Genomic DNA, 19,584 nt, shown 5'->3' on the forward strand with positions numbered 1-19,584 from the left:
CCATCTAAGGCTCACCCTGTTTACCGGTATGCAGAATTTGTATGCACTACGTTGTTCAAAAAGCCCTACTAAGTGTGGACCATAAGAATGTCATCAAACCCATATGTTCTTAATACATAGCGCGTGATATCAATAGTCTATAATAACAATGGCTGAGTTGCTGAAAGAGCATAAATAATGCTGAACCCAACAGCAAAACTTTTATCTAAGTGTACACAACGCCATACAAACACCCCAGACCGAGTAAATCAGAGCAAATGCAAGTTAGAAAATGGTAAAAGTTTTAAGAGCTCATTTTATCAGCCTCGGAAGCATTAAAGGCATCGCGAGAGGCGGTAAACTTGTCCGTAACAACATCACACAGATCCATCAGGGAATCCAAGCCCTTCTCCAGTGCTTCCACTGCATTCGTTGTGTCTGGATTCCAAAGATTAGCTTTGTTCAGAGAGAAGAGCAAGTCCGCAATCCACAAAAGAGGACAGTCGAACATACCATAAGTCTGAATGCGCAGATTCATCTTAGTCTCGGAAGGATGGGGAATAGTATATCCACAGAATTCAACCTGAGGACTATTCAAGCTGTCAGTAATTCCATATATCCAAACCAGCATGACAGCCAAGAACAACGTCAAACGACAGAAATAATAAGCAACAGCACATACTTTTTCATAATGGCATATCGTAGCGCATTGCCCAATGTATGACCCTCGCCTTCAAACTGAAAAGAAGCCGCTGTCTCGGTAGCTCCGGGAAGCTGTCATTATATGAATTAGTAACGAACATCTTCGCTTTCTTTAGACGAAATGCGAATATTGAGAGAGACGAACGACAGTGATCCGCTTTTCCTCCAATACTTCTTCTTGCTCAACCTGCTGTTCTTGTTCTTGAGGTGCCGCAGCGGTGGCGTCCATCATGGACTGGTCTTGATCTTGGGAGTGCACGGAGGCAGGCATGGTGTATGTTGTACGTAGGGTTGCACAGGCGGAGAAGCAAATTGCCGCTCGAGAAGAAGTTGTGAACTCAACTTCGGATTTGCTGGCGATGAGGTGCAGCTTAAGATGGGTAGATTTGGATTTCCTGGAACGAGATGCTCAGGCGATTGCGTTGGGCAGGGTACAGGGTAGCGGTTGTAATGCACGTTCTCGGGAGGTGGCAGGATTTTGAAATGGCCGCTTTGCTCTACTCCAAGCCTCTTGCGATTTATTCTTGGTCGTGGTCCCTCAATTGTGAAGCTATCAGAATTGATGCCGAGTCCGTCGCAAAGCGGGAAAAAAAGCGAAAAACGGTTATCGATAGAGGGATTGACCGCCTTCGGGGTCGGAGGTTTTTATTCTTGGCAAAATCACTTCAGAGATTCAACAACGGACATGAATGGATTTTCTTTCAAAGATCTTACTGTGAAACAAGTCAGGTGATTTGTAGTAGGCAGTCAGACATTGTTATTGAGATTCTTCATGTAGGGACATCGTTTCTCTGCCGCCATAGTTTACAGTCTTTCGCATACAGGTTGGTTACTCAGAACCGAGTGTACGATATGAAAACTCTCCTTGGCGGTCTGGTTAAGTTCTAGGCACCAGATATAGACGCTTAATTGGGGGTAGAACGATGGGTGGCCTTTGGGTGCTGCTGCTCGTGGCGTCTTGAAGCTATAACGGCTCTGCGCGAAGGACCAAGGAGGTCCTTACATGACCAGACCCAAGAGCTTATCATAACAGTAGGACTAAAGTCGAACTACCCGGGGAGGGAATCACGGTGTCGATAGTGATTTGAAGATGACCGGATTTACACATCCATAATTTCCCAGCCACCCTTAATGGTCTTCGCATATGTCCTCCTGAACCGTCGCCTGCGGTCAAGGTCCGCAGTATAGTATTCATGATTTATACGGGCAGTTCTTTGTTACCACGGGTCGAGGGGTACTATTACACTTTCCTAAATAGATATGACTGGCCGTTCACACCCTAAAAATAGCTCGGGTCGTCCATAAAGAATCGGTCGAAATGAAACTTCTGAGGACTCATTTCCCAGGTGTATGTAGATGGAGTGAACAATATCAAACCGCTCGTTGAGAAGCCCTCCCAGCTCTCCCAAACTCTTTGGTCAAGAAAATAATCCGAAACGCTAATATTAAAATTAAGACATACCAAACGGACGACGTAAGGAGTTGTCCCATACAGCATATCAGGAGGAGGGAGATGGTGGATAGACATCTAATTCTAGGCAGCTCCCACGAACCTAGGAGTTTATTGCGATCGGCTGAGGGCCATCTCGCTTGACGCAAAGACCACCTCCAAGTCCACATGGGAGATAATATTAACAACCGATGAACAGTCCGTGCAGAAACAAGTTTACCGTTAATATCTATAGTAAATCTCATGGAGTGCGTAATAGTATACGTAGGACGGAGTATACTCCGAGAGATGAGGACGAACAAACTCAACTCTCGCGGATTCAGCTTCGGGGTCCATTCGTTCTCCTGAATCTAGTCCAGTAATAAAACGAGTGAATAATGCTAATGAAATATTCGATAGATTTGTCGCGAGAACAAGTATCGGGCTAGTTAGCGAGGGTCCTATAACAGGATTAAATTGTCCACGTCATTTCAATCTTTCATCTTTTCACATGAATGTTCCAAGTCGACGGCGAATCAAGGAAAAGATAGTAGTAGGTAGTATCCGGTATGGCATGTATGCAAGTAGCAGGATTTGTGCATCTAGTCAACGTGTTCATGTCATGAACCTGGAACCATAGCGAGAGGGCCAAGTCAGAGTTGATCTGGACCCGACGGGCACATCCACGGAAGCTACTCCGGAGTAGTATAGTAAAACAATAACTTCTGGAGACTCGGGAAGGCAGAAAATTGGAAGACCCATAAACTAGTGGTTCGTGAAATGGCTGGCAGCTCGTTCCTTAAATCTAATTTGCAAGGAGGGCACGTGGGTCCGCCAGCGTGACTTTAACTACGGAACGACTATGGGCGAACTAGTTTCATGGCTCGAAAAAAAAAAATCATCATCACAATTATAATAATAAGAGTAATTAATTGCACAACAAAATTGATCGCGTATGATCGTATTACTTACTCTGTTTCATATCTTTGAGGTGTTTACTCATAAAACCAAACCCAACTGGTAGAAAAATTCCCCGTTGTCCCCGCCAATATTATTATTATTATTATTATCTCCCCGGGAACGCTATGATGCCACATACGGTAATCGTGCTAGAGATAAAGTATTAGGATAGGCGATCGGGATTCCATGTCAAGAAATACGCGATGCCACTCTGTGGCACAGGGTTCATGTCAATACAGTTAGACCACAAGCATGTATATGTATATGTACATGTACTGAAGAGTGTTAGTAAAACGATTCATTGTACAGCTCCTGCCTGCTGCTACATTAGGAAACATACGAACTCTGTGCCCCCTACTGCAAACTAACTCCAATTTGAATCCACCTCCCCGACAGGGTTTAATCCACGAGTCAGCAATAACTAACGCAGGGATCGATATGACTCTGGCTCCTTAGTCGAAGCGGTCTGTATTTACCCTGGCGGCTGGAATAAGCTCTTATCGAGGAGGCACCACGAGGTAATATCTACCCAAATATCATCTAGACCCTCCAAGGGACTCTCACGTTTTCTTGGCTTGGCGATTTCTCACCATGCATCGGTTAATATCTCTACTTCGTGACTTGGATCACTAAGAGATATATGTCAGAGATAGATTTCCCCATCGCTTTCGGCTCCAGAGTTGGGTTGATAAGGTAGTTTCACAGTGAAATAGTTACATAGCTTACTGGGGCTGGGCAAACGAAGTAGATACAGTAAGTATCAGCCTTGAAATTCGGTACAGCGGAGATACAGTACTGTGATCAACCAAACCCTTCTTCTTACTTTTAGGTTTAGGGGAATTTGACGGTGAAATGAGAGTTGGGCTAATTTCGAACAAGGTCTTGAGTAGATGACCATTACCATGGAACAAAGCTGAATAAGGAGCCAGAAAGGAGAAAGTAAAGATCAAAAATAAAAATAAAGAGAAAAAGAGTAACTTAAAGAATGATGATCGATTAATAATGACAGCCCTGAACGTCTAATCTAGGTACTTTGCAGCCGCTCAGGCCTTTAACTAGACTCCCTGTCAACCCAAGGATAGGCAAGCCGATCCCATCGTAACCTTTGGGTAATGGGGATGAATACGGAGGGATCGGAGGTTAATCCAGGGGCGATCATAGTAATTTGTTGAGGATCTCTGAAGAGACATGTAAGTGATGACGAGGCAGGCCAGATTATTGATGATGAAGGATGACGGAGAAAAAGAAAAAACTTTTTTTTCCCTCTTTCCCCATCTGCCTAGATAACTGCTAAGACACTCCGGCATTCGATGCTACATAATAGATTGACCGATACTTAAGCCTGGAGCAAATGGGGCTATATTCTCATACTATCAATGTGACTGTTGACCTGTCTGGGTATGTCACAATTTGACGCCCACAAGCCAGGACGATCCACTTTCCGCGTGATAATCGGGAGACAAAGCAGATCGTGGGAACTGTTATTAATATAGCCAATGTTTGGTGGTACTGCGGTACTTTGTAACTCCAGACTGCCGGAAGATGTGCCGTCTTCCTTAGGTAGTTATTTGTTGGCTGATGGAGGCCTAGTCCGTATGATATAAAATTGAACCTTTTTATTTATTTATTCCCCCCCACCCTTCTCTCTTCCTCTTATGTCACTGAGTTTGGTAGGGTTGGAGATGAAGAAGATAAATCGGAAAAGGTTAAAAGCTATGGAACTGGACAAAAAACTAAAGGTCAAAAGAACGTGGAGGAAATGTGACCCATCACATCTGTATGAAATAAAAGGAAATAGATCGCAAATGATATAGTTCCCGGGTTATCAATATAAAGAAAGTAAAAGAAAATAGTCTCCAAGTCAGCCAGTCCGCTCCCAGGTACTAGGTAGATGGACTAGTAGTACAGACATACATATATGCCCATGAGCAGTTGCAAAGGCCATGAGGGGAACACAGCACTTCCTCGGAGATAAGTTACAAACAGCTTTCATGGAACAGGAAGGGACTATTGTTTCCACCAGTTTGGCGCCGGTGGATAACAATCGGGTTGGTGAGGGACGCTTGTGTCGCAGATTCTTTGGGTGCCACTGGAGGCCAATACTAGCCAATAGTTCGAAGGGGGTGTTTGCTTGGTTTGGCTTGGTTTCATTCCGTCCTGGTATTAAAGTTTGCTGTTATTATTACCTGACACAGAGTGTGAGAGAGATTTTTGAGTCGTGTCTGACTAGAAGCCAAGTCACACCTTGTTATTTATTTGTTTGTTTATTTATTTATTTTTTTTTGGGATGAAGGAAGGGGGAGTGAAGAAGAGATTCCAACCTTTGTTTCATAGGGAAGTATTATCAAGGCTCATATCTAGCTGATAAAATGAAATCTTCTCAGACGCAGCAGGATAGTATTTGGTACAGAAGGTATGGTCGGTAATATCACGTTCTCTGACAATTAAGCGCCAGCAGTTTTGAATCACCGACTTCCGGGACGGGGTCGCAAGGGAAGAGCCCCTACATTAGCTGAAAGTAGCCTAGCGGGGGAAAGTTGTCAGCTGGTTGATAATACATACATGGGAAAGGCTTTTTTTTTTTTTTTTTTGGACAATTTTGCCTTTTGAAATCCTTCGTCTCTTTCAAACATCATAGATTACTTTTTCGTTAATTTTATTTGATTTAGGATGTTGATTGCCTTACTATGTGTTGAGTATTGGATTAATCAACAATGATTTACAATATATTGGTATATACTATATGGTCACTGATTGCTTGCTTTTACCCAGGGTACTACTACATGTACATAGTACTGGTGGTACAGACAATGAGACCACCAGCACGCAGCATCATCCGCACTAGAGAAATTGTCACGGAAGTGTCAGATCATCAGCGGATGAGCCCTCAACAGAAACAAACCATGTCTCAGCCTCTACCAATGAGCTCGGACCCTCTCCACTGCACATTTGAGGGTTCAGGAGTTTGTCGATTATTACCCTATGGGAGGGTCGATAAGGGAATCTTTTGTAATATTATCTTTCATTATAATTAGAATTTTTTTTATTAATTCAATTTCCTGATCTCTTATTAATTTTTATTTTATTTTATTCTTTAATTTTCTATTTTTCACATCCTTCCAATACATGTTACATGAAAGTTGTTGTTCCAAATGTATGTATACTCCTCCTAGTAGTACTCATCTTGGAGCAGTTCCAATGTTCTCTCCTCCCCCCACATCCGAGCTCCATACATGACTTGTCTTGAATCTCTTGTCTTCTGCTCCGGTTGTAACCCAATCAATACCATACATACAGCTTTCTCTTCTCTCTCTCTGTCTCTCTTTTGGTCTCATTTTGGTGGGCTTTTCTTTTTCCTTTTTCCTTTTTTTTTTTTTTTTTTAAATTTTCTTTCTCTTGGTTTATTACCATTAAGATTATAATCACACTAATGTGTGGTACCGTTTGGAATTACTACCGTTTCTCAACCCTGATTGATTGACGTGAATTTCTCCTCCCCAGTTCTTTGTCCCACTGGTCGTTTCTTTCTCTACTTTGCCCATACAGTCTGGAAAACCTACTAAATAATCATCATCATATCCGCTCTACTACTACTACTACTGCTACTACTACTACTACACCCCTCTTCCTCTTCCTCTTTTTCTTCTCCTTCCGTCTCTTTTCCCTTTCCCTCTCCTTTTTTTCTTTATTTGATTTCCGTGATTCTACCTAAAGGAGCTGAATTTGCCCTCTACGCCTCCCTTTTTAGGTCACTTGCGTATCGCTGGGCTAGCTTTGTCGAATATCCCGGTCCATTCCCTTCGCTTGCTTGCTCTGGATCGTTCTTCCGCTCCAACCGACCTCTCAGAGTCGCCGCATTGCCGCCCAGCTACTACCGTTTAGTTAACCGCTGTTCCCAAGCATCCGGCCACACCCCGTCACAGTTTCACCCTCGAACTGCTTGACCAACAGCTGCTGGTGTGCCACATTTTTTTTGTTGGCTCCCTGCCCTTTTCTCCACACCTACCCTCCTTCCTCTTGTCGCCGTGGGCGATTCATTGTCGCTGTCTTGGTTTCGGTTCCTAGAGCCTTCGCCCCCATTCCCTCGATTTCACAGCTCTATCGTTCTCAGAACCATAGCCGCCGACACTGCCGAGCTTGGAGGTTTGCGCGCTATCTGGTTCGACCTCATCCTACGCTATCAATAGCTGGGCGCCTGACACAATAAAGCTTGATACCTTGCCCGCTACGCTTCGCTGGGCGTTCTAGAGCATCTGATAGACCGTGGGTGGCACAGTCGTCCCAGCTATAAGAGTATTTGTGGTTTATATACAGAATAAGGCGTGACTTGAATGCAGTGCTAAGAAGTGGAGAGTTGTGGATTTTACAACGTCGATCGGATACCCTCAGGTCTTTCCGGTATATAATTTCGCATTTCTTTTTGCGAATATGTCTACTGCAGTTGCGCCTGCCACAGCTGCCCCGTTAACATCTTCGCACATGAATCGCGATCCGAGTCCCAAAAATTGCCCAACGTTGGCACCCACAGCTGGTAGCCATTCTACCTCCTCTCCGCCCCGGCCTTCGGGGCCCTCTCGGGATGGGTCGTCCTCAAAGAGTTCGCCCGCGGGAAGAAAACAAACGTCGCCTGCGTAAGTATCTTCCTAGGATGCAAAATAATCACCTGGGCAATTGAAAAGCTGACGGTTGACCAGATCGCAAAATGGAAGTGCTGCCCCTAAGGTTATCGTCAAGAAAGAGCCCCCTTCTTCGCCTGCCATGCAATCCCACTCTCGACCTCGCCCGCGGAAATTAGACCTATCAACGAGTCTTCCAACCTCCGGGGGTTTATCAGCCCGCCCTCCTGGTGGTCCTATGACGGCCCGGGAGGGTGTCAATATGCACCAGGTTGGAATCGCTTGCCTATCGCCGGGTTTCCAGACGCATGATCCAATTATGAGAGAACAGTTGCAGAGAAGTCTGTCAGTCAGAGACCAGCAGAGGTCAATAATTGAATCACGGTTGCAAAGGTCAGCCAAGGATGACGGCCCAGACGGAATAAAACCATCTGAATCCTCCTTCGGTCTCCCCAAAGCTAGTGCTTCGAAGCGGAGGCCTCCCCCAGGTCTCTCCATCGTTCCGCCATCTGCAGCGCAATTTGCCAATGAACGTGTCATCCAATCCGCACCATTGAATCAGACCTTTACCAGCAGACACCAACCACAGCCGTTGACGCGCCAAGTTGCCAATCAGAGTCCTACATTGGGGTCGACATCTCATCTTCATCATATCCCTGTTACTCAAACGAACAATCGGCTTCCTCCACTTTCCGATGTTTTCGGCTCTGATGCTTTGGGCTCCCGTGAGCAGAACTCAAACCGTGCGCCGTTTTACCAGAACGCATCCAATCCCAACTCTTCCCAGTCAAACAACCTGCCGCCGTTACCGTCTCCTAGAATTCCAGGAACCGCCACCCAGGTTCCCAAGCGGCCACGGGAATACCGTTCGGCAGAGGAGGCTGTTCAAGAGCTGTCGGGTGGACGGGAGGACCTGCTACCACGTATCGTGCACTATGGGGGCCATCAGCCCCCGACTCCACCATCCCCACGTGCCGTCAATGGCCAACCTAAGTCCGCAGCAGTTCACCCAGAAGCGGCTCCGGTACCCAATGCCCAGGTTCCCCCCTCCCAACCTATGTACCCCTCTGAGAGGACCGCTCGTCGCCGCACTAGAAGTGAGTACGAGCAAGACAACGGAAGTCCTCCCCTAGGCCACGGTCCTGAACTACAGTATCGGCCAAACCCAGCGTTGGCACCCGGAACAGGAGCTAGCTATGGCCCATTCGGAGCCGGCAGAGACTCGCCTGAGTCCCAGCGGAGAAAGAAAGAAGAATTTTTGGCACTATGCGCAAGAGCATGGGATCTGTTTCATTCATAAACTTCTTGTTAATCACGGCCAATCTTCTTCAGTACCCTTCAAAACCGTCCAACTATAGTTCATGTCCAGCAACTCAGACGGGAGATCGTTTTTCTACCCGTCTGTTGTGTCCACAGCAACGTGAGACTCATAGTTTGATGACTGGCCAGTAGCGGATATTATAGCAACCGCTCGGATGTATCTTTATACTGGGCGGTGTCAGCCACCTGGACATGATGAATATGCATGACTATTTATACGAACAGCAAGAACAGGATGCCATCCTAACTGGTGGAGGGTTAGGTTGTTTTTGACGTTGCCCTTACATTGGGATTTGATATTTTCATTTTCATCGTTCTTACCATCTACTTTATCCTTTTTCTTCTTCTGCAATTTCTCTTTATTCGTTTTTCACGTTTATACCATCAAAGTCTGAATTGAAAGGTGCTTTGAATGTGCACCGTTTCGATGGACTTGCGAGGCGTTTCCTTGTGATTAATTAGGGTTTCTTTTGATTTGCCAAGACCATGTGAGAACCATATTGATGCTTGTTTTTAAAGGCATGATTTTCCTTCCTGCCGTTCGCGCTCTTTACATTGCTCTATTTCTCATGTCGCGTTGGGATACCATTGTTTTGATCGTTCTACTATTCTGACTTCACATCCCCTTTTTGGATGATTTATGCTTTTACATTCTTTATGATCCCCATTCTCCGCTTGGATATCTTGAATTTACGACTAGGGTGTCGGATTTGGAACGAGTTCGTGCGAACTTCCGGCAAGGGCATGTGTCCTTCCACTTAATGATAACTAATACCGCGGTGTTGTCTAAAAGCGAAACTGTAACTACACTTGCTGCTTTAAGCGATGTACAGGCCAGTTGGTGCGTAGCCGTTTATATACATGTACATAGAGGTACATACAACCCGGAGTTGCAACGCGTAAACAGAACAAAGCTGAGTCTTGCCAAAGGCTGTAGCAGGTGAACAGCTAATTTTATTATACGAGAGTACATAAACATAACTTCAGTGACGCCATCAAGATTGTCTCACGCCATCCGTCGCCGTTTCCTGCCACCGTCATCGTTGCCCTCACCACCTAATCTGCGTTCCATGGGCATCTCTTTCCTTTCCTTGGAGGCAATCTTCTTCCGTCTCCGTTCTAGGGCCTTCGTGCGTTCTTTGGAATTCATATTCTCGTATTTCTTGAGCATTACTTGCTTCTTGAGGTCGGACTTCTTCAAAAAGTATGGGTTGCTCTTCTTTCCTTCGCGGATGAGCTGTTTCTCTCGTTTCTTATGGTCTGCCAGTACCTCTTCTTCCCGTCTCTTATTTTCGATTGCGCGGAGACGATCCGACGTGGACCGAATCTCACGCTTCAGAGCTTCCTTCTCCTCGGCGTTCTTTGTTTTGGCGAACTTCGCCTTTAACTCTTTCAGCTCTGAAGAACGATAATCGTCTAGGAACGAGTATGCCTTCCTGGCCGATTCAGCATTATGGTGACCACCTTGACTGAGCACCGTCGGATCAAATCGTGGGTCTCGCGATTTGGGTACCGATGGAGGTTCGACAACAGTGCGCTTGCGCGAAACGGCACGTTTAGATGATTGAACCATTGGGGCATGTTTCGAAGTCCTTGCAGGTTTTGCCGAGTCCTTGGATTTTACCGACTCTTGACGCTTTTGCTCCCGTGCCTCGCGGATTCGCGCTCTGATGTCGTCTAGCGGTGATGTCGTCTGCGGGGATTCTTCTGTAGGTTTGGCAGTTTTTGCATTACGCTTGCCTTTCGGACCGAGGGATGCTTGCGCTTTGGCGAGGGCTCCAAAGGATATGCTACTAAGGGATGCTTGGACATCGTCCTCTCCATTATCGTTGTCTTCGCTGTCTTCACTGCCTTCGCCGTCTTCTGAGTCAACGGGCTCGTCGTGTTCAGACTATTGCAAAAGTCAGAATATCGTTATGAGGGCCAAAAAGTAGGAACTTTAAAACGAACGTTGTCATCAGTCACCTCCAATGCTGCGTCGTCATGATCGTCTGAATCTGAATCTGATTCACCTGAGCGCCCATCATCGCTTTTTTCTTCAAATGCTGATTCTTCTGAATAGATCTCTTCGTCTTCCTCCGGCAAAGCTCGCACACGACGGTTGAGAAGATCCGAGATCGCCATTTCGCTAGCAGTTATATCCGATTATTAATACTGTCCAAAAGAAAGATAGAAAGAGCGAAGGGCAAAAAAAGCCAATGTATCAATAGAAGCCCAATCAATGGCGGTGAAGGCGGAGCAAAAAAAATGAAGCGATACTGCCGGTCATTTAAGGCGGTGGGAGCAGCAGCTTTGCTCTAGTTGGTGGATCTGGACCGTTTGGCCGCGATTTTGCATTTCGCCATCAGTTTCATCGCATTCTCGTTTGCTCCCTTAAGACACCTTACTGTTGGTCTATCACCTCGTTCGTGTGCCCATGGGATGCCGCTCATGTACGGCCACCTTTTCTCATATTCTCACTCCAGCTCTACCCCCTTCTTTGATCATAGTGCATGATCGCATGTTTCGAAGTGGGGCTTCCTATAAGGTGCGTCGGCGTATTCCTTGTCTTGTCCGATGAAGAACTGACCTCTATAGGTTATCCCGAAGTTTGTTGCGGCACCATTCTCTACATCAGCATTGCTTTCACGTTTGTGCCCTCGGAAGAAACAATCACCGGCTTTGGTCAATATCGAAAGACCTCCCGACCTTGGAATGGAGCAAGGGACAACTGAAGGAGACAATTGGTCTACTGTTGCAGAGAATGGGTCGGGCTACGGTGAAACCCAGGGAGATGCAAATAGCAATCTTAGGGCATCATGGAGACCCTATCGAGGTCGCTGGAATGCCAAGACGGTGACTCGCAATGACCCGGGAAGAGCAGCGTCCCAGGCCCCTGAAAAAGCTACGCCTAGCAACCCGCGGAGGAGTCATAGGCTGCGCAATCAGGTATCGGCGGACAGAAGTATGAGCTCAGACAAACGCGCGCATCAATATCGTCAAGAAGGGCCGTTTCCTGTTCGCCCAGCACCGTCTCCCTCGCAGTCGTATTCTTCACAGAGCAATACACACATGGGAGCGAGCCACGACGGTGTTAGCAGTCACCCAAATTTCAATATGCCCATATTTCCTGGAGGTCCAAGTGGGATGGCTGCCTTCAATGAACAAGCACTTCAATTTCCGTTCTTTTCTCCAAATACCGCTAATCAGCAGTCACAATCTCAGCCTTCCGATCAACCTGCGTTTGGATCGTTTAACACTGCTTTGCCGAATGACATGAGTAATCCTCTGAATTTCTTCTCCCTCATGCCTCCGCCTCCTTTCATGATGAACTTTGGTATACAAAATCCGGCGATGGCAGGACCCCTCTTAAGTGGCTTTCCGCCCTTACCATTTGATCCAATGGCTTTTGCAGCAGCTGGTTCTGCTGGGGGCAACATCTCAGATGTGCTTGGTCAACCACCTGTCGGAGCATCGGCAACGAAGGACGTAGCTTCGCCGCCACCTAAGCCTCCATCCCCCGTCAAATTATACATTGAGCAGTCGTCCTTACCGCCAAAATTGGTCACTTCTCCCCAGCCACTGTTGGTCATCTTGGACTTGAATGGCACGCTGATCTACCGCAAGCACCGGCGGTTCCCCCCTGTGTTTGCCAGAAGGGCAGGACTGGACGAATTCTTGGATAACTTGGTGAGAAAATATAAGGTTATGATCTGGTCTAGTTCCCAGCCGAACACGGTGAAGGCGGTTTGCGACAGGCTCTTCCCGGGCAGTAAAAGAAAGGCTCTTGTAGCAGAATGGGGTCGTGACAAGTTTGGCCTCACATCATCACAATATCGGGCCAAAATTCAAGTTTACAAAACGTTAGAGACGGTATGGAGCGATAAGGCGGTTCAAGCGTCATACCCATCACCTTCTCAGAATAAACGTCGCAAAGCCGCGCAGGTTGGCACGCAGTTGAAAACCCAGTGGGACCAGTCCAACACCATCCTGATTGACGACAGTAAACTCAAGGCTCTCAGTGAACCATACAACATACTCGAGATTCCGGAATTTACCAACCAGCGCGGTCTTGATGAATCCACAATATTTCCAAAGGTTATGCAACTCCTAGACGAACTAGCAAAACATGACGATGTCAGCAGAGTTCTCCATCAGTGGAACTTAGAGTTACCCGAAAATCATGGCATTCTTGAGCTTGACCTCGGCCTTAGTTCCAAGAAGGTCGACCAGAATCACAACAATACCACCACCGGCGACGCCCACTCTCCACCTTCCCAACAAGACATTCCAACTGAGCCGACAGCCGTGGCGCAAGCCCGCAAAGAAAGGCGCAAAAGGCGCAAGGAGCAACGCAAGGCCCGCAAACAGGAGCAGAAGCTAGAGTCAAAAGCGGAAACGAAGACTCGCAAGATAGCACAAAAGGCCTCCCCGAGAGGTCAAGAAGACAAAGCTACTGCTCCTGCCACTACCCCAGCGGCAACAAGTACCGGTATCTGCTCCGCTGAATCTGCAAAAGCCGTCGTGCAACCGACCCTTGAACGGTCACCATCACCCGCAACTTCGTCTGCCGAATCCGAGAATTTTCTCCTAGACCGATTAGAGGATTCTCTGAATGTTAGAACTGACTAAGTCTTGACGGAGGTGTGATTTATATGCGTTTATTAGGGACATTATCTTCTAAATTATGCATGTTTAGTACATAGATAGATACACTTGTTTACGCAATTTGATACCCACGAATGGAATAATATGATTGCATTGAAGATCATTTTGGTCATATACCCATAGCCAGTATAGGGTTCATCCGTATTATATCGTTGACTAGAGTTGAAGTCTCACCAAAGGCTCTGTGTATATGGAAACTACTTTCCATGTGATTCAAGTCTCAGTTGCACGATCCATATAGTTACATCGATATATGGCTACAAACTAGATATCGTAACTAAGCTTACTGCATCCCTCGTCTATTGCATATATTTTTAGTCGCTCCGAGGTCCTCGGATAAATTGCCTGTCTACAAAATCAAGACAAACTACCTGGGCGCCGGCTATCATCGACCAGTGAATCAAACAGCATAACTCTAGCAATGCGATTCTGTCGAGATCATTGACATGTCTAAGCAGAGGCCAACAAACTACAGTCTATACGTTTTACTGGAGGTTACAGGTTTACAAGCAATACCCCGATGGGATCAGAAGTGGTTGAGTGAGCACAAAGTGCTATTTAGTGCTAAACTAGGTTAGCTACTGCATCATCCGACATCTCAATTCGTAAGCGTGACATGATCAAAAGTTTTTTCAGAAAGCGTAAACCGTCATGGACAGTGTAGACATTAGACGGGATATGGATGGGGCGGAGACCTGTACGGGCGGCACGATGCAGAAAACCTGAACCACAAGTCGTGCTGAATCGTAGTACTCTCCAGCCCTAGGGTATATGTGATGAGAAGTGTTTTTTTTTTTAGGCCGAATATGAGAATGGCCACCCAACGATAAGAAATTAGGACGTAACATCATGAATTTGCCACAGGACCTAATGCACTAGCTTATTTGAAGACGTGGCCGTCAGCCCAGGGGTACTCCTTGCCGTCGACGGTGACAGGGACATCCCAAGCCCACATGTCATCGACGTACTTGCGGTCCTCCTCCTTGGAGGGGTCAAGCTTCTCGAAGTCGTAGCTCTCCCAGTCGGGGGCGACATCGAAGGCAGGCTTGAACTCCTGACCACGGACCAGGAAGACACCGCGGATGACACAGTCGTAGTTAGTACCGTAGACAGACTGAGCACCGAACAGGTACTTGCGGGAAGCCTCAAGACGAGCGTGGAAACCACCGATCAGGTTGTTGGCCATGAAGGTGAGCTTGAGCTCGTTGTTGTACTTGTAGTCCACCTTCCACAGGGAGTATTCCTCGGCCTTGAAGTTCTGCCAGAACCAAGGGAGAGCAACAGGACGGGTATCCTCGTTGGAGTAGGTACGCTTGAGGTCATCGAGGATGAAATCGGGCTTGCCAAGAGCCTCAAGTGGGTGCTTGGGCTTCTTCTGCTCACCCTCAGGCTTGGGCTCGGCAGCAGGGGCAGGAGCAGCCTCCTTCTTGGGCTTCTCCTCCTTCTTGGGAGGGGTGTACTTGATGACCTCGTCAACAAGAACAGGGTTCTCAACAACAGCCTTGAAGTAGGGCTGGTTGACAATGGTCTGGAACCAACGAGTGACAGCAGGGTTCTCAGAACGGAACTTCTTGTCCAAAACGGTGGCGAAGGCACGGGTGAGGAGAGAGGCGGCGAAGATATCAGCCAAGGTGATACGCTCGCCAACGAGGAAGGTGTTGGCAGTGAGGTGCTTCTCCAAAACGGAGATGTTCTTCAGAGCAGCCTTGGAAGCTTCCTCAACATTCTTCTTGTTGTAGCCGTCCAAGCCCAAGAGGGGACGGTACCAAGCGCCGAGGCGGGGGAGAACCTCCGCGTTGACAAAGGACAACCAGCGGAGGATGGAAGCGTAGTCCTGCTTGGTCTTACCCAAGAGGGTGGTCTTCTCATTCTGGGAGGTCACTGAGTCATAATTAGCCATGTTCAGGAAATGTACAACTCTAAAGCACTAAGATCTCGAAAATGTGCCACGAAAGAGATTGCCCAACATATGCGGGGTAATCGAAGAAAATTTCAGAGTTTGGTTCATCAACACTGTTGTTCTGCCAGGGATAACTAGTTTATTTGGAATAAAATCGCTCATCATATCAAGCGGCGGTAAAGCAGGATAGAATAATACTAGAGGGAAGGAATCCTCTCACACAAAACACGTACCGTAGACAGCAATGGCAATGGCCTCGGAGAGAGTGTAACCATTGGCACCCTCGAAAGCAGGGATCTTGCCGAGGGGGCTGAGCTTGGTGTACTCAGCAGACTTGTTGAACTCTGCCTCGGCGTTGGCCTCAGTCTGCACCAGCTCGAGCTCAACGTCGTTGGCCTTAGCCGCGACGAGGGCAGCGATGGTGCGACCGTTGTTCTGTGTAGAGTCACCTATTAGCCGGACGTTCCCCAAGGTAACCCCCACGACGAGCAGATCGTCAGAAAAGTATCATCGGTTGAGATGATGACTGAGAGGAAGCTGAAGAGGAAAAAAAAATAAGAGCACATACAGGCTGACCGTAAATCTTTCCGAAGGCCATTGTGAAAGCTGTTGTCTTTGGAAGGACTGGGGGAGAGAAGGAAAAAGAAAAGAGAAAAAGGAGGGGGGAAGCAGCTCGAGGGGTATAAGAACGAAATTTTGTGCGAATCAGACGGAGCCGTCGGCGCCGGAGGAACATTTGCTCGTCCACGTGACGTGGTCCCCATCGAAAAACCTCAGGAACAAGAATCGCTGGAGACGGTAAGTCGCATCTGGCCGGCGATCCCAAGTCCTCCTCTGCGCTGCTTCTTCTCTCTTCCTACCCTCTTAGTCTCAGGCAAAGCTTCCGCCAGCCGGAGGCAGCTTTACTATGGCCTGGCAGAGCCCCAGTTGCATCGTGAACGCGATGCAGTCCGTCCGTCGGACAGTTCAATTGCGATCTTTCCTCCATACTCCCAAGATCTCCCTTCGTTCTAATGTTCCCTCGATCCTCTCACAACAACGAAGAAACGCTCGTGGATATGCGACGGAGGTGCAAGCGGCACCCGAGATCGACTTTGAAAAGTTCTATACCCAACCCGCCCGGATTGTTCCTGCATCACCCGCCTACTTCTCCGGCAGTCCCAAATTCATCGACCACCTGCTGAACTTGGAGACTATCCTAGCAAAATGGGCTTCGTTACCGACTGTTGCTCCTAGTGAAGCGCCCCGCATGGCCTGGTTCAAACTGGCACAATTCCGCGACTTTGTCGGCGAGCCTGTGCCGACGAAGAAATACAAGAACCTTATCAAAATCTTACAACGACTAAATAGAATTGACCCGAAGATCATGCCGATTGAAGTGCGCGATACCCTGAAAACCTTCCTTCGTCCGGGAAATCCTTATGGGAATAAGCCGGCACCAGCGACGGTGGATGAGATGGGCCGGGCCCGTGGTAGAGGGAAGCGAAAGACATCCTCGGCTGTGGTCCATCTGGTTGAAGGAGAGGGAGACGTGATGGTCAACGGGAAGACCCTAGTTGAAGCTTTTCCTCGTCTACATGATCGAGAGAGTGCTACATGGCCTTTGAGATGCACATCGAGATTGGACAAGTACAACGTGTGGGCTACTGCCCGCGGAGGAGGAGTTACTGGACAAGCAGAGGCCATTACGTTGGCCTTGGCACGGGCATTGTTGGTCCACGAGCCTGGACTGAAGCCTGTTCTGCGTAAAGGTGCGTATAATATGCGTGTTGCTACCCGATCATTGAATACATTACTGACTGTCATCTTACAGCTGGTGTTATCACGGTGGATGCGCGTCGTGTGGAGAGAAAGAAGCCTGGTCATGTCAAGGCCCGCAAGATGCCCACCTGGGTCAAGAGGTGAAGCAGGCCTATCCCCTGTTGTCTCGGGAGCTTCTTTTCTTCTTTCTCATTCTTCTCCTTGCTGTATTATTCCACTTTCCCTTGTGACCCTCGACGATGTATATTTTGTGTTGCACGCATCCCTTCAGATGTCATGGCGGTCGTTTCAAAATACGGCACTGCATGGTCTCGGCGACAAGCATGTACCCTTAGCTATTGGCGTTAATTCATCTGATTCAATTGAACTATTGGACAAGTGATACTGTTGTACGGAGCCTTTACACAGCTATTGGATGGTCAAGGAAGAACGCCACTGGATCAGCGTGTTTCAGATCCTGGCCGGCTCAGCGGTCGTGCCAAGTCGAACACGACCACCAGGTTCTGTAGTACAGTGGGAGAACTACCTTGTGTCATACAACGAATTATTCAGAACATAGAGCGCAAACCCGGATGAACATGAAAGGCGAAAGCTGCATGAACCATCCCAAGGCAGCCAGTCTCGTCACCTCTATCGGTCACATATGGCCCGTTGGGCACTGCCGGAGTTTCGTTACACAGTCGAGCCCAAGGGCTGTAGTTTCGGTGCGCTATCATGTGGCGGTAAGCCCGGCCAGTTGAGATTTAGTTTCAAAAGGAGTTCGTCTGATGATGTGGGACGAATACGGCCCGGGCGTAGATGCACATTGCAGACATAGGGGTATGTCGGCATTTATCAAATCTGATTAGTGTAGTTACACAGATCCTGCACCAACTCGGGTGAATGAAGCAATCCCGACCATTGACTGCCGAATCAGTTGCCGCGGATGCGCTTCATTCGTTGCGGATAAAAGAGTCTTGACTGCATGGTTGAAGCTTTCATCGGTGGTGACTCTTCTTGGGCTGGGGGGGGGGGGGGGGGCACGTCTATCGGCACGACCAAACAACTCCCCTGTCACGCATGCCCTGAGCACAGACAGAACTTCGTAGGCAAGCATGGGAGCTGACATTCATGTTACTCAGACGAGTCAGCCATCACTTTGCCACGCTGTAGACGCGGGAAAGCCAGGTGTTATGCAACTTGCGCTCATACAAAGCCCCCAATCTTTCAAGAGAGCAATACAGAGGGATTGTATGATTTACTTACAGCACCACCAGTCAAGGTGCCAAAGCGTCATAATAAAGATGACCGGAAAGACTTTTGATTTAGATACGATCCGAATTTGTAAATACTGACAGACGGTAAATCAGAACAGCCTGTCCTGCCTGATGCTGGAATGCGTCATCGCGAGAAAAACTGGTAGATAACTTTGGAGTTGGTGATCCATGAACTTAAATAATATAGGCCTCAAGGGCTAGCACTACTAGCATTTAGCAAGATCTGCTAACCAAGCAAAAATCTCCAGATTGGATATCGCGCAAGTGTCCAACAGCTGGGATCCCATGACCCCCGTTGCTTCCATAGAAATAAGATAGGTTGATAGAAGAGACAAGGCTGTGCCAGGGATTATGAGAACGGTTCGAACAATGGTTGGCCAAGTCTGGGGTAATAAACAATTCCTTATTGTACCTGGTGGTCACCAACGACAGGGATGCTGGCTTGACGTCCATTGACCCCGAACAATAGACGCAATCTCAAGAACTATGACGGGGATATTCCCTGGAGTTCATCAAACACGAGTGGTGGGCGAACGGCTTCTAGAGAATTGACGGAGCAGTCGGGATGGTAGTTAGATACGTCCATACAAGATGGACCATCTTCATGCGCTATAGCTTATGAGGATAGTCATGTGGTCCAGGGCCGTCGAATTGGAAGGAGCCGCTGAATTTCAAGGTTACGTGCAGCAGCAGCAGACCATTTATAGTATACTGTACTACCTGATACACTATACAGATATTTCATATTTGGTAATATATACTTACATACATATGTATGTATGTATGTATGTACATAGAGATATGCGCAGAGACAGTCAAGTTTTACTATCGTCTAGATCGAATGACAATTATCCCTTTCATTGCTTGTCCTTTCATTGTCGCTTACCGGAAGCAACGGGGGTCATGGGATCCCAGCTGTTGGACACTTGCGCGATAACCGCATCGTGACAATGTATATTCAACTTTCTTTTCTTTTCTTTTCTTTCTTTATTTATTTATTTTTTTTTTGGGGGG

General features: G+C 47.4%; 6 protein-coding genes across 6 annotated transcripts; 3 read left to right on the plus strand and 3 right to left on the minus strand.

The window, feature by feature from the left end:
- Positions 1-92: 92 nt before the first annotated feature.
- Positions 93-1,273, minus strand: BDV27DRAFT_136388 (DNA-directed RNA polymerase core subunit RPC19). Its single transcript, XM_032068753.1, has 4 exons — positions 827-1,273; positions 662-753; positions 493-569; positions 93-417 (listed from the first exon to the last, which is right to left on the minus strand). Exons 1-4 carry the CDS (start codon positions 950-952, stop codon positions 284-286), a joined length of 429 nt encoding a protein of 142 aa, XP_031922381.1. The 5' UTR covers positions 953-1,273; the 3' UTR covers positions 93-283.
- Positions 1,274-2,015: 742 nt separating this feature from the next.
- BDV27DRAFT_136389 (uncharacterized protein) lies at positions 2,016-2,858 on the minus strand. Its single transcript, XM_032068754.1, has one exon. It carries the CDS (start codon positions 2,374-2,376, stop codon positions 2,053-2,055), a length of 324 nt encoding a protein of 107 aa, XP_031922382.1. The 5' UTR covers positions 2,377-2,858; the 3' UTR covers positions 2,016-2,052.
- A 4,167-nt stretch (positions 2,859-7,025) lies between these two features.
- Positions 7,026-9,377, plus strand: BDV27DRAFT_56086 (uncharacterized protein). The gene is made up of 2 exons (XM_032076937.1): positions 7,026-7,701; positions 7,765-9,377. The coding sequence occupies exons 1-2, from the start codon at positions 7,499-7,501 to the stop codon at positions 8,984-8,986; spliced, it is 1,425 nt and encodes a 474-aa protein (XP_031922383.1). The 5' UTR covers positions 7,026-7,498; the 3' UTR covers positions 8,987-9,377.
- A 1,897-nt stretch (positions 9,378-11,274) lies between these two features.
- BDV27DRAFT_136395 (NIF domain protein) lies at positions 11,275-13,751 on the plus strand. The gene is made up of 2 exons (XM_032068756.1): positions 11,275-11,533; positions 11,584-13,751. The coding sequence occupies exons 1-2, from the start codon at positions 11,423-11,425 to the stop codon at positions 13,615-13,617; spliced, it is 2,145 nt and encodes a 714-aa protein (XP_031922384.1). The 5' UTR covers positions 11,275-11,422; the 3' UTR covers positions 13,618-13,751.
- Positions 13,752-14,175: 424 nt separating this feature from the next.
- On the minus strand, positions 14,176-16,171 carry BDV27DRAFT_136397 (putative translation elongation factor eEF-1 subunit gamma). The gene is made up of 3 exons (XM_032068757.1): positions 16,122-16,171; positions 15,787-15,988; positions 14,176-15,534 (listed from the first exon to the last, which is right to left on the minus strand). The coding sequence occupies exons 1-3, from the start codon at positions 16,149-16,151 to the stop codon at positions 14,534-14,536; spliced, it is 1,233 nt and encodes a 410-aa protein (XP_031922385.1). The 5' UTR covers positions 16,152-16,171; the 3' UTR covers positions 14,176-14,533.
- Positions 16,172-16,367: 196 nt separating this feature from the next.
- On the plus strand, positions 16,368-17,798 carry BDV27DRAFT_56113 (mitochondrial 37S ribosomal protein uS9m). The gene is made up of 2 exons (XM_032076938.1): positions 16,368-17,304; positions 17,367-17,798. The coding sequence occupies exons 1-2, from the start codon at positions 16,461-16,463 to the stop codon at positions 17,456-17,458; spliced, it is 936 nt and encodes a 311-aa protein (XP_031922386.1). The 5' UTR covers positions 16,368-16,460; the 3' UTR covers positions 17,459-17,798.
- Positions 17,799-19,584: the final 1,786 nt, after the last annotated feature.

This window comes from Aspergillus caelatus, assembly GCF_009193585.1.
Source record: "Aspergillus caelatus strain CBS 763.97 unplaced genomic scaffold BDV27scaffold_272, whole genome shotgun sequence".
Taxonomy (NCBI): Eukaryota; Fungi; Ascomycota; class Eurotiomycetes; order Eurotiales; family Aspergillaceae; genus Aspergillus; species Aspergillus caelatus.

Bases quoted from the DNA above. Each gene is read 5' to 3' on its own strand.
- BDV27DRAFT_136388 (XM_032068753.1), bottom strand. From the start codon at position 952: ATGCCTGCCTCCGTGCACTCCCAAGATCAAGACCAGTCCATGATGGAC. The intron at 754-826 runs GTTCGTCTCTCT...ATATAATGACAG, and splicing joins AGGAAAAGCGGATCACTGTC to CTTCCCGGAGCTACCGAGAC. The intron at 570-661 runs GTATGTGCTGTT...CAGCTTGAATAG, and splicing joins CGATATGCCATTATGAAAAA to TCCTCAGGTTGAATTCTGTG.
- BDV27DRAFT_136389 (XM_032068754.1), bottom strand. From the start codon at position 2,376: ATGAGATTTACTATAGATATTAACGGTAAACTTGTTTCTGCACGGACT.
- BDV27DRAFT_56086 (XM_032076937.1), top strand. From the start codon at position 7,499: ATGTCTACTGCAGTTGCGCCTGCCACAGCTGCCCCGTTAACATCTTCG. The intron at 7,702-7,764 runs GTAAGTATCTTC...ACGGTTGACCAG, and splicing joins AGAAAACAAACGTCGCCTGC to ATCGCAAAATGGAAGTGCTG.
- BDV27DRAFT_136395 (XM_032068756.1), top strand. From the start codon at position 11,423: ATGGGATGCCGCTCATGTACGGCCACCTTTTCTCATATTCTCACTCCA. The intron at 11,534-11,583 runs GTGCGTCGGCGT...TGACCTCTATAG, and splicing joins GAAGTGGGGCTTCCTATAAG to GTTATCCCGAAGTTTGTTGC.
- BDV27DRAFT_136397 (XM_032068757.1), bottom strand. From the start codon at position 16,151: ATGGCCTTCGGAAAGATTTACGGTCAGCCT. The intron at 15,989-16,121 runs GTATGTGCTCTT...GACTCTACACAG, and splicing joins GAAAGATTTACGGTCAGCCT to AACAACGGTCGCACCATCGC. The intron at 15,535-15,786 runs GTACGTGTTTTG...ATTATGACTCAG, and splicing joins CATTGCCATTGCTGTCTACG to TGACCTCCCAGAATGAGAAG.
- BDV27DRAFT_56113 (XM_032076938.1), top strand. From the start codon at position 16,461: ATGGCCTGGCAGAGCCCCAGTTGCATCGTGAACGCGATGCAGTCCGTC. The intron at 17,305-17,366 runs GTGCGTATAATA...GTCATCTTACAG, and splicing joins GAAGCCTGTTCTGCGTAAAG to CTGGTGTTATCACGGTGGAT.